Here is a 16,103-nt window from a genome sequence, read left to right on the forward strand (position 1 = left end):
ACCCTCACTCCCAGACTTGCACCCACCAGGACCCACTAGCCATTAGGAGAAGCCATTTCCCCAGGTTCCTCCAGCACCCTCAGAGATTGCCACTTGGTTATTGAGCCCACACCATGCTGGAGGAGCAGCTTCCCGGGCCCCTGGTCCTGGAGCATAACTTCTGGGGTGTCCTCCAGCAAGCCAGCTGTAGTGACCTTCGATCCTGAGTCTACGCTACCCCTGAGCCAGCCCCGTGTCCCGCTGTTCACCTGGGGAACGAGACCAGCGAGTGTGGGCGGCTGCCAGGCACTGCAGTGTCGTGTGCACTGCAGGGCAGCAGTGGAGAACAGGCCAGGACAGGGGTTCAGGCTACAAGAGTCCTGGACCTCATTTGTTGAGAGAAGGTGACAGAGGCACCTTGGTCTCTGCAACTCTAGGTCCAAAGAGAAGAGTCATAAGCAGACTGTATGTAGCTCAGGTTAAGAAAGTCTTTCCCCAAGGTCACTGCTCCATTGCTCTTCGGAGAGTGAGTTCCCCATCATTGGAGATAAGCAAAAAGGAGCTGAGGTATTGCAGAAGTATTCAGAAACCAGACAGGGGCTGCCCATGGCCCTGCCTTCCCCAGCATGGCTCATGCCCCCACTCTCTCCCACTGCTGACAGCAGTCGAGGCAAGGTGGGGAAGGGGCATGGGAGACGGCGGGGCCCGACTTCAGCCAGAAGGGGGCTTGGCCTTGAGCCAGGTTAGGACAATGTTCTCAATGACCTTGGAGGAAGGCTGGCTGTGTTCCCATCACGCAGTGTAATCTTGGTTGGTGACTGAGAACCACCTGAACTCTGGGAAATGGGCCTGTAAAACCCACTGCTACAAGTGTAGAGGCTGGGCTGGTGGACAGGCCTAATGGTGGACTTGAATCCTGGATCCCTCAAGACCATCTGAGATGAGCCAGAGAGAAAGCTAGGTCAGCCCTGGGGGTTTTGAGCAAGGATTCAGACAGCACTCAAAAGGGGGCGTTGGCTGTTGTCTCTGGGCTGTGGCTGGAAAGGCAGAGGCCCCAGCCCTGCCCCATGAGATGCACACAGGCCGGCATGGGGGGGTGGCGGGCCACCGACCATGGCCAGTCAGGGTGGGGGCTCCGTCCCAACCTGCTTGTGAGAGAGAGTCAAAAGGGTGCCCAGCAACCTCACAACCCACATGAGTAAGGCAAAAACAGCTACTTTTTTCTCTTAGCACTTGCCTAACCTTGGTTGCCATGACAACCCTGAGGGCCTTTCAGAACGACATCCAAGTACCTTTAGTATCGTCGAGAAGGGAGAGTGGTCTGTTCTCAGCAGTGTTAGGATTTACAGACCATCACACATAGTGGACCCTCCCAGCACCCTCTGCCCGCCCCCTGTCCCAACAGGAACCAATACCCACCCCCACCAGTCTCCTTGCTGTCTTTGGATGGAATCAAATAAAAATGAAACTAATTTAATAACAAACTTCTGATTTAAAAAAAAAATATGGGAGGAGTGGGGGCAGAAAGTAGGGACGAGAGATAAGGGGCTGCTGGGGTCCCACAGGGGAGCTGCCTGGCTCCAGCCCCAAGGCTGACTGAGTCACGGGGTGTCTACCGAGAGGGCATGAATGGTGAAGAGTTAAGGCTGCACTTCAGGAGCACCCATGCTATTTCCAGTGCCGCTCCCCTGTATTAACTCTTTTCACGCTGAGGATGACTCTGTGAGCTGGATCCTGCTGTGATCCCATTTTACAGATGGGCAACGGGAGAGTCAGACACTGGAGGGCACTTGCCCAGAGTCTCCAGAGGAGGAGAGGCAGGTGCTGAGAGGGGTGGTGGAACCTGGTTGTCAGAGAACCCCCTACCCCAGTGTCCTCTGGGGGCAGAGCCAGATCCGCACTGAGCCTCTGGAGCGGTGGCTCCCTCCTCCAGGGCTTGGTGGTGGTTTCCTCTTCTGAGGGGGCCCATCAACTTCCCTGTCTCTAGGGGCTCTGGGAAAAGGCAGGCCGCCCTGAGCGCTTGATGTAATACTAATAAGTACTTCATTCTCACTATGACCTTCACCTGATAGATGGGGAAACTGAGGCACAGAGTCTGGTGACAGGAAGCCTGTGCTCTTTTTGGAAGGAAGTGGACCAATTCAGAGCAGTCAGCAGAAGCCATGGTCAAGGGCACCCCAGTGTTGCTCTCCGGGCCTCAAGTTTCCCCATTTAAGAATGAGCAAAGGGTTTCTTTTCTGCCCTGCAGGAGAAAGACGCAGAACAGGGACATGCCAGGGGCTGTGGGGTGAATGCTCTGTGCCTGGTTTCAAACAAGTCAGGAACTGGGACTGTGGGCCACGGGCGGAGCCTGCAGCGGGACGAAAGGAGAAGCGAGGCGCAGCCCACGCCTCCCCCCTGCGCCTCTGCAGAGGGCGGCTTCCTCCCTCAGCGCCTGGGACCTCCTTTTCCCCATCCCTCCTGCAGCAAACGCAGGCAAAACGATTGCCTCGTGTGCCTCAGTTTCCCCATCCACAGGGTTTGCTGGGTCCCTCATTCAAACCGGTATAACATCCAGGATTTTCCCAGTCCTGTCTTATTCTTGGGGTGGGAGGAAAGGGAAGTCAGATGATTCCTTTTCTTTTCTTTTTTTTTTTTAGAAGAGAGATTTCAATTATTCAGTGTTTTCCATTTTTAAATGGTGGATGTAGAAGTGTAAGCCAGGGCATCTTCCCACAGACATTTACAATGTGAATAGAGAACAGGACAGATGCCACTTAACGAAGGCAAATCATTCCAGGACATAAATATATGTGTTTTTGCAAATACAAGTTCTCATTCAAATGGATACCTAAATACGGACTCCGTGGTGTTTCAGTTATATCCCAAAGGGCTTTGGGGTGTCCAGGTGTGAAATAAATCCCGTTACTAGATAAAAACTAGTGGTCCATGTAGCCAAAGAGCCTTTGCAGAGGCATCAGAAGAAGTGGTAGAGAGAGCAGAGGGACATGCCAGATACACTTGCATTTATAAATGCATCCAAAGTCTGAAAACACTATGGGGAATCTTAGAAATCCCAGCTGTCAGCCCTGACTGGTGTGGCTCAGTGGCCTGAACACCCGCCTACAAAACAAAAGGTCGCTGGTTCGATCCCTGGTCAGGGCACACACCTGGGTTGTGAACCAGGCCCCTGGCTGGGGGTGTGCAAGAGGCAACCAGTGACATTTCTCTCCCTCCCTTCCCTTCTGTCTAAAGATAAATAAATAAAATCTTAAAAAGGAGAGAGAGAGAGAGAGAGAGAAATCCCAGCAGTCCAGCGAATGGACTTCTAAACATCCATTCCATCTGCAGGCTTCACACGCATCTCCTCAGGCCACTTCTCGGAGCGGGGCGCACAGGAAGCGGCTGCCTTCTGCGCCGGCTTCCTCTTTCTCCGCCTTTTCCTTTCACGCCTTCAGTCACCTCTGTCAAAAGACAAATCTAAGTAGTCGTGAAGTGTTAAAATCTGGCAGTAAAGCGAAATTAGAGTTAAAGGCAGATGTCTAAGTAAACATGTTTAAACATGAGCTAGTGAATGAAGAACTTCACTTTCAAAGAGCCAAGTACTCTCCATTTCTGAGGAATCTCAATCCGCCTGTCATCCTGGTGAGTATTTCCACACTGCCCTTTGCTGCCACAACCTACGTGGGCGTACATTTTTTACTATTAATCTATCACTAAAAGATCTGAATTAGGAGACTGAAAGAAAGCATTTTGTATCCAAGTTTTTTTTTCTTTTATTGACTCTAGAGAGAGGGGAAGGGAGGGAGACAGAGGGAAAGAAACATCGATTTGAGAGAGAAACATCAATCAGCCCCCTCTTGAATGCACCTCCTCTAGGGACCAGGCCCGCCACCTGGGCAATGTGCTCTGATCTGGAATCGAACCGGCGACCCTTTGCTTTGCAGGACAACGCTCAACCTACCAAGCCATGCCAGATCGGGCTCTATGTATTTTTTTTTTAAATCCATCCATGAAGAAGGAGCCAAGTGACCGTTTCCTGGGAGGGGAATGTTCTTATGGAGGCTCTGTAAGGCTGAATTGGTCCACCTTTACTGTATTTTTGTTGTGTACAATGCACACCCACGTTTTTGTGTGCATTATACATGGGATTATTATATCCGTGTATAATGTACATCCTTATTTTTTCCCTCAAAAATTTGGGCAAAAAAGTGCACATCACACACAGCAAAATACGGTGTTCCTCGTTCTTTCACAGCTCCTGTGGTGCCACCACTGCCCTGTTCGGGTTCAGGAAGCTCATGCAGCAGTATTGCACCATCCTCGTGAGGCAGCTTGTCTTCACGACAAGTGTCATCAATCAAATCCAAGACCCTTCCATCTCTCTGTACCTCACTATTCTTCTACAGTTTCGATCTTGTCAAATTGGCACCCACCCCAGCACCACACCCGCTACTGCCCGAGCCCAGATGAATCAATTGTTTAAAGAAAAATCTAGCTTGTGTGGCTGTTAGGAGAGGAGGAGACACTTTTCTTTATTGAACAGAGTGGTGGGGATTTGCCAAAGGTCACGCAGCAAGTTAGTAAGGAGCTGGCTTGAACGGGATGGGGGGACCCCCCTCCCCCACACTGGGGGTTTCTCACATGGTCCTGCAGAGGGGAAGTGGTTCTCCAGGAAATGAAAGCCGCAGAGGAAAGAGCCCTGGTTGGGTTTCTCCCTAAACAGTCTTTGCTGGGGTCCCCTGCCCTCCCCAAATGTGGGGGACGTGAAACATCTTGCTCCCTCCAATCTCCTTAGACTACCCACTACTGCTCACCTGGAGTGACCTTCAGGACCTAAACTGTCTTTTCCACCTGCCCCCACCCTGCTCTCAGCCCAGGGACTGCGCACTTCTGGGCCCACCTCCTAGTCCTTACGCAGGCTGTTTCTTCTGCCTGAAATGCTGTTCCTGCCTTCAAGGGAGCGTGAGGCTGGTCCAGGGAAGTGATGCAGAAGGAGGTTCCCTACCCCAGCCAGGCGTGAGGTCTAGCTGTCACATGGGCATCTGTGGTCTGCTGCCAGTGGCAGTTTGTCCCCAAGGCCCCCTGCCCTGCGGTCACTCCTGTCCTGAAAGTAGGAGGCTCCTGGAGGGGTGCTGGGGCAGGGGGAGAGCAGAAGCCACAACTTTTCTAGGTCAGGGTGACTTGGAACCTGTATGGGGCAGGGCTGGGGGTGGGGCTGCCGTTGGCTTACGGAGGAGGAGCTCTGGGGATGAGGCCCAGTTGCGGGCCCTTGCACATTGTGCCCCCAGCTTTCACCCAGATGGCTTGCCCTCATGGCTGGATATTCTATTCATGCCACAAAATTACAGGGTCCTTCCCACCACCCTGAAATGTTAATGGGCAACATCCCTGTCTTGCAGATGAAGAAAGGAGCCCAGAGAGGGCAAGAAACGTCCCCAGGGCTGCACAGCAGGATCCAGGATGAACAAGAGGGCCACAGTGTGTGACTGCTCTGCATTCGACTGGTCTGTGCACACCCACCCAGCCCTATCATCTGCTCGCGCAGACACCCCACGTGTGTCCGCTCACACCTGCCCCCCACTCAGCAGCATGAGCAGCCCCAACCTACCCACCAAGACTCCCCTCTGGCCCCCGGACTCCAGCCCTCACCTGCCTGACTCAGCCCACATACAACAGCCTTGGTGAGCCACCGAGGGGGGCCCGGGCTGGGGGGCAGCAGGTTGCCAGACTCCTCTGAGGTGGCCAGAGCAAAAGGATGGAGTCTCTCTTACCATTCAAGGAATTCTCTGCCTAATGACGGTTTAACCCAATTATATTAGCTTTTTTACTACTTCTGCTTAAAAAAAAAGTGCTAGGGTCACCAGCCTGCAAAAACGAGGAAATTGGAGTTCAGAGAGGTGCAGTGAGTTGCCCAGAGCCACACAGAAAAGTGAGGATGTGGGGTCACCTAGTGCCGGGCTGGATGTTTCTCTGTCACCAACTGTCACTCTGAGCTTGTTTCCTCACAGGGTGCAGGGCAGTTGGGTGTCAGTATTATTTTCATTTCGGACTTGGGGACACGGGGCTGAGGGGTGGCGCTGTGTGTCCAAGGGCCCTGTACTATGTGTCCTCACCCTCTCTTCCTCCCTCCCCGTACAGGTGGGGTCTGTGCCTGCCTTCCACGGCCTGCTGCTCTCAGTCCCCTGAGTCCTTCCTCCTCAACTGACCCACAGCCCCTGCCCCCACCCCTGCCCAAGAAGACCCTGACCAGGGCCCCGTCCCTGCCCACCCACAAGGCTGCCAGCCCCATCTCTACTCCAGCAGGGCAGGCTTGAAGGCCTCTTCTGGGGTTCTGTAGCATGGATGAGAGTCAGGCAGGCAATGACAAGATTGGGCCAGCTGGTCCCCCTGCAGAGCTGCTTTTCTGCTCATTGGACACTGAGCTGGGCCTGTCCTTCCACAACCTGCAACGCCTGCAGGTCGTGCATGCTGCACCGGAGGCCTGGCAGCTGGAGGGCCTCTGCAGTGTGCATGGCTGGCTCTAAGCCCAGCTCCTGGAGGGCCACTGGGCCCCTGCCACCAGGCCACAGCTTCCACCTCCAGGACAGTTCAGCCTCTGTGCACAGCAAGGATACCCTCTGCTACCGCATGGTGCGGGTGGCCTGGCATGTCCTGGTCACCAAGGTGAGCCCCACCACTGTCCCTCCTCCTGGAAGGGCTTCCCAGCCTTCTGTCTTAGGCACAACCCCCACCTGCACTTTGGGCTTAATTACTTATTTTGCAAGTGATGTGAATTAGCACAGTCAGGCCTTGGGACCTCGTTTCTCCATCACTTGGGAATCCTGTTAAAACTCCCTTCCCAAGCCCCTCAGGGCCCGGGAACCTGAATTTTAACTCACTCCCCAGGATGTTCTGGCTTGAAAGCCACTGAGCTCACCAGCCACAGCCAGCTGATAACCACCACTTTAAATAAAAACAATAACAGTAGCCCTGGCTGGTGTGGCTCAGTGGATTGAGCACTGGCCTGCAAATCGAAATGTCACGTGTTTGATTCCCAGTCAGACCACATGGCTGGGTTACAGGCCAGGTCTCGGGGGGTGGGGGGGGGCATGTGAGAGGCAACAGATCGATGTATTTCTCACACATTGATGTTTTTCTCCCTCTCTCCCTCTCTTCCCCTCTCTTAAAAGTAAAGTAAAATCTTTTTTATTTATTTATTTTTAGAGAGAGAGGAAGGGAGGGAGAAAGAGAGGAAGAGAAACATCAATATGTGGTTGCCTCTCATGTGGCCCCCACTGGGGACCTGGCCTGCAACCCAGGCATGTGCCCTGACTGGGAATCGAACTGGCAACCCTTTGGTTTGCAGCCTGTGCTCAATCCACTGAGCTACACCAGCCAGGGAAAAATCTTATTTTTTTTAAGCAACGAATAAATGCATAAATAAGTGGAACAACAAATCGATGTTTCTCTCTCTCCCTGAAATCAGTAAATAAATTTTTTTTTAAAGATTCCAGTTAGCCCTGACTGGCGTGGCTCAGTGAACTGAGTGCCGGCCTGCAAAGTGAAAGGTCACCGGTTCGATTGCAGGTCAGAGCACATGACTAGATTGAGGTCCAGGCCCCTAGCTGGGGCTGTGCAGGAGGCAGCTGATGAATGTTTCCCTCCCTTTCCCCCTCCCTCCCTTCTCTCTAAAAATAAATAGATAAAATCTAAAAAAAAAGGGTTCCTGTTAACAAACCATTATCACCAAACATCAGGCACATCACCATGTTAGGCGAACCTCGCTGACTGGCAGAGCATGTTGTATGGGCCCGTTTTGCAGACTGAAGTGTGGAGGGAGTAAGTTGCTGCTGACTTTGAGTTCTTTAGTGGACAGCTTGATGCTGGCTCCATCTCAAAGGCCTCTGGGAACTTAATTTTTTTAGTATAGACCCCCCCAGCACACGACAACACCTATAATTTTTAAACAACCCCCCAGATGATTCTAATGTAGTCCCCAGAGCTGATGCTCTCTTGACCTTCTAGAAAGAGCTTTCTTGTCCAGTTCTGCAGCCACTGGCCATGCCTAACTTCTGCGCATGTGCAATGGGGTTGGTCCCGCCTGAGATATGCACTGATGTCACATATGCACCTGACCTCAAAGACTTAGTGTCAAAAAATGATCATGTAAAGCTCTCAGTGGTTTTTATTGATGTCCTCTTGCATGACACCATTTGTTTCTTTTCACTTTTTAAAAAAATGTGGCTACTAGGAAATTTTAAATGACACCACGGCCTGTGACGTATCTCCACTGGACAGCCCAGCCCTGACACTTTTGCCCAATAGTAAGAACCTGCGCCTTTGGCAGACTGGAGAGTTTGGTCTCGACATGCCATCCTCTCCGGTGTAGTTTTTCTTAAAATCGTCTTGGGGACTATTGACCAAATTAACATTTAACCCCTGCTTCTGGAGGCATGTAGTTTGCCTCTACCCTCTCCCCCCTCCCCCACCCAAAACCAGAGTGGGAGCAGGTTGGGGTAGGCAGGAAGGCTTTAAGGTCAAGAGCTTATAAAACTAGTCCAGCTTATAAGCTAGTCAAACCAGCTCCAGTAGGAGCTGGTTTGTGGGGGGCTCCTCAGTCAGGCCCTAATGACCCCCTCTGCCCCGCAGGTGCTCAAGCCCAGAGCCCAGGAGCCCCACCTCAGGCTCTGGAACTTCAGGCCTCGCTGCTGAGGAGCACTTCAGCCTCCAGGGGCTGTGTGGTCTGGTGCCGGCCCTGGAGCATCTGGAGGCCCCAGGATCGTTCCTGGTGGAGCTGGGCCCAAAGAACCTGCTGCTGGCGGAGCCATGGGACTATTCAGCCTCCAGGGCCTTGTGCCTGCTGCCTTGGAACTTTGGCCTCATCTGCTCATGGCCACTGGAAACCCTGAGCGCCCATGAACCTCAGCTGGGCTGCCTGCTCAGCTTGCTTCTTGGCTCTGTGCCCTTGGCCACACCTTGGCTCCTGGCTGCCCAGCTGGCTGGTGTGCAACCCTCTGCAGCCCTGACTTGCTTCGCACTGCAGGCACTGCTCTGGGGACCTGGACCTCGCTGGGCCGCACCCTGTTGCTACTGCGGGACTGACCCTATGGGAGAGACATGTCTGTTCCAGGGCCTCTACAAGAGACAGGCACTCCTTCCACGGCTAGGATTGTTAGCAGTGTCTCCACAATAGGTAGACGCCCCCTTCCAAAAAAGGCCAGACGGCTAGTGGAGTGCAGAGGTGTGGACACCCTTCCTCCAATGCCTGCTCCCTTCCTTTGTTGGGGACTTAGGCCCAAGGCCTCCGGCCTCCCCAAGAAGGCAGGTGGCCCCCTTTCAGGGCTGGGGCTAATTGCCAGGGTTAGCTGAGGTTTTCTGAGGCAAGGGCCACCCACCCCTCTTCCAGATGTGGACACCTGTCAATGTGTGTGGAACCCCTCACCCCACCTTCCAGTAGAAGCCAGGCAGGCACCCTTGTGGTGTTGGTGTCTGATGGTTACTGCCCCCACAAGAGCAGAGTGTGTGAACACCTCTTCCAGGGCCAGCAGGAGAGGCGTTCCTGGCCCTGGAGCAGCCCCTGGTGCTGAGCAGGACCAGTGATCCTTCCGATGTGAAGGTCCTTGTCAAGAGCTACTTGGGGATGGGAGGCCCACCCAGCACTGCTCACCGCAGGCGAGTCTGAACTCACCTCCCAAAGGTCCCCATGCCCAAGCTCTCTCCACCCACTGTGACCTCCTTGCTGTTCCTGTGACATTAAATTCTGTCCAGCCACCCAGCTTTGTATGGGCTGTTCCTTCTGCCGGGCTGTTTCCATCTTACCTCTTCTAACTAAAGCTGCCCCTCCCAGACCCTCTGTAGCTCTTCACCCTGCACTCCTCTCCCTCTACCCCCAGAGCACTCATCACAACCTGGGAGTATTTCTTCATCTGTTACCTATCATTTGTCCACTTCACTCAGGCTGAGTTCTCTGAGGAAAGGGGCCAAGTTTAACACACAATAGGTGCTTACCAATAGCACAGGATGATAAACTAGTAGGCAAGATTCATCAGAGGACCTGAAGGAGTGAACTGGGTCTGTTTATGCCTCTGAAAAATGGACACAAGAACTGAGGGGTCCCCCTACCCTTGCCGGGGATCTCCAGCCAAGCCTCCTCACTCCCCGTGCCCTACCACGGTAACTGAGGGGAATCTTTCTACATCCCCCTGCCGCCCCCCCCCCCGCCCCCATGTGATCAGGTCCGTCTCTGGCTCACATTTTGCCTATGACTACTCCCTATGCCCAGAGTACAGTGGAATCCCCTACGAAAGCTCTCTAAGCCCTGGCCAAGCCCCTGCCCCCCACACCCCTGCTCTTCTGAGAGGTACTGTCTGGCTACCAGGCCTTGCCCCTTATTTCTTCCACTGTAAACAGTCGCCTTTCTACACCTCTGCTTCAGACTCCTGGTCATCCTTCAGTGCCTAAACCCAGTACCTTCTGTACCCTTGTCCTGCCCATAGACTGGGAGTGCATCCAGCTGTCCCAAGCTTCTGAAAATTAGATCATCGCTTACATAGTATCCTGTTCCACTCTCAAATATATCCTAACCGCCTCCCCCCCGCTGCACCTCTCAACTGTAAAAGATGCCCCTTTTGCAGCCTATTTCCCAGTCAACTCCTGGATGTCCATCTTGGGAAGATGCTCCCAGGTGCACCCAGCAGGTGGCATTGCAGTCAGGACCATCTTATGACTTGTCTCCCTATTCACCCAGCCCCCACCTGCAAGACCAGTCTTCTCCACAAGTACTCCTATCCCAGGATGGCATTGCAAGACCTAACGAACCAGAAGCAACAGAGGTGCACAGGGTCTGCACTTTTCCATTAGGAGTGGGCGGGAGGTGGCACGTTTGGACACACATCACGCTGCCCTGGGAAAATCCCAGTGGGCCTGTTTCCAGCAAAGGTGAGGCCATTCAGGGAAGGGCATGGGACAAGAGGTCCAGAAATCCAAAATATGGGTGAGGTAAGGCAGTTATCACCCAGAGCTGCCTCAGATCTGCGCTAACAGCAGGAAGGTGATTTAGAGGTAGCAGGGTGGAGCCCCAGGGTTGTGAAACCTCACAACTACAGGTCTGAGCCACCCAGTCCGTCCCACAGAACCTGGCTGTGGCAGAGGGGAGACAAAAGTCCAGTCTCACTCCATCCAGAAATGTTTTTTCGGGGGGTCACAAAGCTCAGCATGCACGACTTACCTGCAAACCAGCCCAGCCCAGCCCACTTTGGCCCCAAGGTACAGCCAGCCAGCCGCCAGCCTCCAAGCCAAGTTAACACCACTGAGCCCACACAGGTCTAGATGTAATCACTTTTATTCGATTTTTGAAAGCAATAGAAGGGTGGATTAATACCTATCTTTCCAAGTTAAGACCTACAACTGTTTCCAAAACTTCAAATAAGAAACTCCTGCTTGAAGTACAAGGATAATCTGTATCACCTTAACCCAGCGATAAAAAAGTAAAATATAAATTTTTATTTAGATTAAAGCAAATACTTCAGTATCACAAACACAATATTAAACTTCAAGAAGTATACCGCTAATTTAGAGTGAGCGTTTATTTGCACAATTACAACATGCGGACAAACCCAGAAGGGAACAAGCCTGGCATCTGCGCCAGGCACAGCAGTTGGTCACACCACTCGCACAAGCGAGACACAAAAGGGGCTGTGGTCTGTGATGATCTGTCAGTGACGGTGAAGGGTGCAGGCGGCACAGCTGCTACTCATCTTCATCAGAAGACTCTCTCTCAAATGTGTATGCCATGAAGCAAGCGTCGGGTCTCTTGGGGACAAGGGGATGCCCCGGTCTCACAATCTCAAAGCCCATAAAGCTGAAGGTACGGAGCAGAGCGGCTGTGGGGGAAACTGCATCTGAGCCTGCTGGCCTCCAAGAGGCTGCAGCAGTAATGGGAGTGGGCAGGACAGACTGAGGATGCCCAGCAGGGAGGGTGCAGCAGGGTTCTATTAACAGTATGACCAAGCACCAAGATTTGACAACAGGACCTTGGGCCACAGAGCTCCAACCCTAGGGCCGGAGGAGTAGATACTCTCATCCCCTTGTCCCTGTATGAGCAGCTGACAATGGGTCACCCACCTCTGTCATCACGGTTCTTGTGGAAGCAAATGAAGACATGGTCAACATGCAGCTGCTCCTCAGCAAACTCAAGAACAACTGCAAAGCTGAAGTATAACCAACCATCAGGATCTGCCCGCCCTCTTGCACTTCTTCTAAAGGCCCAGCCCGGGCTTTACACTTTTCTCAGAAGCCTGATATATGGGGAGCACCACTCTTCCAGTTCTAGACCTTGGGACACTGGGGCTGGGTCATTCTCTGGGGGCCAGGGGGTCATCCTGAGCACTGGGGGATGTTGAGTAGCATCCCTGACCCCATCCCCTCAATGCTAGGAGTATCCTAGTTGTGATAACCATAGATGTCCCCAGACATGGCCCAGTGTACCCTGGGGAAGAATTTTCCTGAGAATTGCTAGTCCACTGCTCAAAAGGAGAACCCTCACCCCTAAAATGATGGCCAGCCCTCACCTGTCTTTGCTCCCCTCTGGCAGAGCACCACCTGGGATCTCAATGTAGAGGCAGCTGCTGCTCAACACCGCTCTCCAGTTAATGTGTTTGGCATCTGTGAGCCTGGTCTGGACGTTGAGAATTTTCGTCTTGTTATTAGACGTTAGTTCCTCTGTTACATTCAGCCTATTATCCTGTGCAAGAAGAGCACCAAGTCAGCACCTTAGAAACCAAACCTCATAGGCTAGGGATCTTCCTCCTCCATACCACAGTTTGGAAAACCCAGGAAAGCACCAATGAGCCAGTCACCTGACCCCCTGCAGTGATGTCATCTGTATGCAGGGCCTCTGAGACCTCTGAGAGGAAGTGGCCCTAGGCTGGGACGAAAATGGGAGTTTGCCAAGAACTACTTGTGGCTGATGGTACAGTAAGAGCTTTGGCTACAGCTTGTACTTATGTGCCCCCTGACCCTCAAATTACGAAAATTCAGTGAAATCACAGATTGAATTCCTGGTACACAGCAGGGTATGAGAAATCTCCACTGCTGAGAAGCAGATGCTACAGTTCTGGCCAATAGATCAGGACAGCCCCTCCCCCCGACCTCCCCAAGGTCCAGGGAGCCCTACCATCCAGGTACTTACAGAGTAAAATAAATTAGCTGAAAGATTGTGATCCCTCTGACTATTCCCTCGCCCACCTGGGATCTTCAGGGGTGGGTGAGGGACATCAGGAGCACCACTGAGGCCCTGGACCCAGGTTACTACAGCAGTTGAGAGAGACCCTGGAACTGGAAAAAAACAAATTGGTTAACCAGCTTTTACTGACAGGGCCCTGAGCTCCAGCCACACCAATATGAAGGGCAAGGGTTCCCAGAAGTCCAAGCAAGAGTGGTACCCAACTGGGACCCTGCTCTCCCCAACCCAAATCTGATACTTATACTGGTCAAGTATGGTCAAGGGGTCAAAATCAAGAGCAGACTGTTAGGGCAGCTCAAAAGCTCCAACCACCCCCACCCCAGATGATCAGAAACAAGGGGTTACTTAGATGGGCCTTGGTGGGCGATCCTTCATTAACCAGCCCAAAATTCCACTTAGTCTTTTGCCCTTGAACTACCTTAAAACAAAGTCTCACCAACCCAATCCTACCTCAAGTTTTACTTCCCACTTCTAACTCAGACCACTTCAGCTTCCCCCTTTCCATTTTGCGTCTGTAGCAAAGATCGGAAATTGTAGTGCGTTAAGAAGCCAGCAACCTTCTGTGGTCAGCCCCCACCGGGCAGGGTGCGCTGCGGGGCGAGGCCCTCAAAAGCGCCCCTCCCACCCGCAGGACTCTGATTGCGTCATCCCAGCAAAGCTGCCCTGCGCCCCGGGGGAGTTTTTCACAATCGCGCAGTCTGAGCGCCAGCAGCCATTTGCTGCGCAGTGTAAACAAGTCCCAAAGTCGCCTCCATTTTGCACGGCTCACATATGGGGCGCCCCCAAACCCCAGCCCATGTACACTGCGGCTAAGGATCCCTTCCCACGAGGCTAAGGGAAACCCGAAAAATGGTGTGTGTGTGAGAGGGGTGCCTAAGATCTTGATAAATACACCTAGCACGCTTCATAATGGACCCCCACGCCCCGGAAGCGCACACAACCACCTTCAACCAAAACTTCCCTAACAGGAGGGTCGGCAAGAAGGGCATGGGGTCATAGGCGCGCGAGAAGTGGGTCATCAGCCACCCAGAAAAAAGCCCGGAAACCGTCTACGTGGCGCAACCACGCTCCTCCCGTCCTCGGGGACCTGGCGCACCCAGACCGGCACACTTCGGGACCAAAAATGGGGGTGATGAGAGCGGCCGCAAGGGGGGCCGGGAGGGGGACCCCGCTAGATTGAGTTTTCCCACCAGCGGAGCGCTACGATCCTAGCGATCAACGTTAATGGGCCGCACCCGCAAAGTGCATAATCATGGGTCTCATGGGCCCGACTCGGCCTCGGGCCAACCCGCCTCCCAAGTCTTCCCCTCGATCCCTCGGCCCTACCCCGAACCCGACCCCAGTTCCCCGCTGTCTCCCAAACCCAACCAGGTGCCCTGAGACCCCCGATAACCTCCCAGGCTGAGACCCCGGACTGGTCCCGCTTCTCACTCCGCCCCCACCCCACAGAGAACCCGCCCCCCGCGCGATTGTGGCCTCGACAAAGGGGCGGATCTCGCGCTCCCAGGACTTCCGTGGCGCTGCCCGGCCGCCCCCGCGGGCCTGCGCGGCGGCGCTTCTGGAAGCTTCGGGCAGGGGCGGGGCGCTCACCTCTCACTGCTGCGTCCGCCGCGGCTGTGCAGGCTGAGGAGCGGCATGGTGCGGGTAGCGTGGATGGTGGCGCTGGGTTTATTTCCCTCCTTCTCTCTGGCGAAGCAGTGGCTGTTGAGGATCCGCTGCAGGGAGGATTTCACCATCCGGCCGCTGGGGTCCGAAACCAGGAAAACCTCCGCTGCGCCTCACCGGGCCGCCGCCGCTGCTCGCCGTTCGCAAAATGGCGTCTCCGCTACCACCGGCTTTTATAGGCACCGCGAGCACGCCACGCCCCCTACGTCGCCGGGAACGCGGCCGCACGAGGGGCGGGGCCTCCGAGGAACAGGCCGCGCACGCCCCTCTCGGCGTCTGATTGGCGAAGGATTGGGCTAAAAGCCTAGGGTACCGCCCCGTCCCACTGGCGTCCCTCTGCGGACGCGCAAAGAAGCCGGCCGCCTGGACGCCGAGAACGCGGGGCGCGCACGCGCCCCCACCGCCCCGCCCCCACTACCGGACCGGGGCGGGGCTGTGAGCACCGCTTCGTGGGGGCGGGGGAGGGGTATGTTTTTTGGGGGTTTTGGGGTGGCCCAGTCTCTGTCATGGTCCCTATCGCCGTCGCTAGTGTTCCTTTCCCCAGCGGGACACCCTCCCCGACATCTCAGAGCGACAAAGTCCCCGGGTGTTGGGGAAGGGGTCCCAATGCCGACCCCCCATAGGACAAAATTATTTTAATAATGATCTCCTAATAATGGGTCATAATGATGGCTTTCTGGATTTGGCCTTTTCACGTTTTAAAACAACTTACAATTAAAAAGAGAATTTTCAATGTTAATATTCAAATTCAGTAAAATGTCTAAAACGTGGACGTAAAAATAATAGTCTTTGCAGATAAACTTAGATATTTCCTGTGTTAACTAAAATTTTCCCCAAGCAAAGATACTACTCCTAGCAGTTAAATTCAGAAACACATTTCACGTAAGAACTAAATTTTGCACTTACCACGCAAAAATACCATTCCTTGGACATCCTGTTGTGTTTCATGGTTTTATGTTATAGACACAAATAGAAACTCAAAAAGTTACACGGGATTTTCTTTTTTCTTTTCTTCTCTTTTCTTCTTTTCTTTTCAACGATCTCTGCCAGTCATTTTTATCCTTTTTATTCCCACTCTACTGTGTCTATTTGGGTTAGAAACACAAACTCTTTCTAAAGGAACCTTAAATAATTAGAAAACTGATAGAAATCTTTTATTTATTTTTCTTATTTATTTTGAAAGAGAAAGGGGAGGGGGGAGAGAGAGGAAAAAAATCGACTTGTTCCACTGCTTATGGTTTCATTGATTGCTTCT

At 53.3% G+C, this 16,103-nt stretch overlaps 3 protein-coding genes across 4 annotated transcripts; 1 reads left to right on the forward strand and 2 right to left on the reverse strand.

Moving 5' to 3' along the window:
* Positions 1-213: 213 nt before the first annotated feature.
* On the reverse strand, positions 214-5,275 carry LOC123813913 (anaphase-promoting complex subunit 13-like). The gene is made up of 4 exons (XM_045831363.1): positions 5,270-5,275; positions 4,195-4,361; positions 3,992-4,047; positions 214-305 (listed from the first exon to the last, which is right to left on the reverse strand). Exons 1-4 carry the CDS (start codon positions 5,273-5,275, stop codon positions 214-216), a joined length of 321 nt encoding a protein of 106 aa, XP_045687319.1.
* On the forward strand, positions 3,462-9,693 carry PEAK3 (PEAK family member 3). Of its 2 annotated transcripts, XM_045830784.1 has the most exons (3): positions 3,462-3,603; positions 5,361-5,642; positions 8,590-9,693. In XM_045830784.1, exons 2-3 carry the CDS (start codon positions 5,422-5,424, stop codon positions 9,131-9,133), a joined length of 765 nt encoding a protein of 254 aa, XP_045686740.1. In that variant the 5' UTR covers positions 3,462-3,603; positions 5,361-5,421; the 3' UTR covers positions 9,134-9,693. The 2 variants fall into 2 exon arrangements, with proteins under 2 accessions (XP_045686740.1, XP_045686741.1); XM_045830785.1 differs by lacking the exons at positions 3,462-3,603; positions 5,361-5,642 and adding an exon at positions 6,270-6,624.
* A 1,572-nt stretch (positions 9,694-11,265) lies between these two features.
* Positions 11,266-15,006, reverse strand: OAZ1 (ornithine decarboxylase antizyme 1). The gene is given in 6 exon segments (XM_045831818.1): positions 11,266-11,822; positions 12,064-12,149; positions 12,510-12,682; positions 13,130-13,216; positions 13,218-13,275; positions 14,774-15,006. Coding segments are annotated over 6 exon segments (684 nt in total). The 5' UTR covers positions 14,920-15,006; the 3' UTR covers positions 11,266-11,688.
* Between the last annotated feature and the right edge of the window lie 1,097 nt (positions 15,007-16,103).

Source organism: Phyllostomus hastatus, unplaced genomic scaffold, assembly GCF_019186645.2.
Source record: "Phyllostomus hastatus isolate PE091 unplaced genomic scaffold, TTU_PhHast_1.1 phas_contig_159, whole genome shotgun sequence".
In the NCBI taxonomy this organism is placed as follows: Eukaryota; Metazoa; Chordata; class Mammalia; order Chiroptera; family Phyllostomidae; genus Phyllostomus; species Phyllostomus hastatus.

Coding starts and splice junctions, on each gene's coding strand:
- LOC123813913 (XM_045831363.1), bottom strand. Junction 4,048..4,194: donor GTGAAAGAACGAGGAACACC/GTATTTTGCTGT, acceptor AATACAGTAAAG/GTGGACCAATTCAGCCTTAC. Junction 306..3,991: donor CATTCCCCTCCCAGGAAACG/GTCACTTGGCTC, acceptor GCTGCCCTGCAG/TGCACACGACACTGCAGTGC.
- PEAK3 (XM_045830784.1), top strand. CDS start 5,422: ATGAACAAGAGGGCCACAGTGTGTGACTGCTCTGCATTCGACTGGTCT. Junction 5,643..8,589: donor GCCCACATACAACAGCCTTG/GTGAGCCACCGA, acceptor TCTGCCCCGCAG/GTGCTCAAGCCCAGAGCCCA.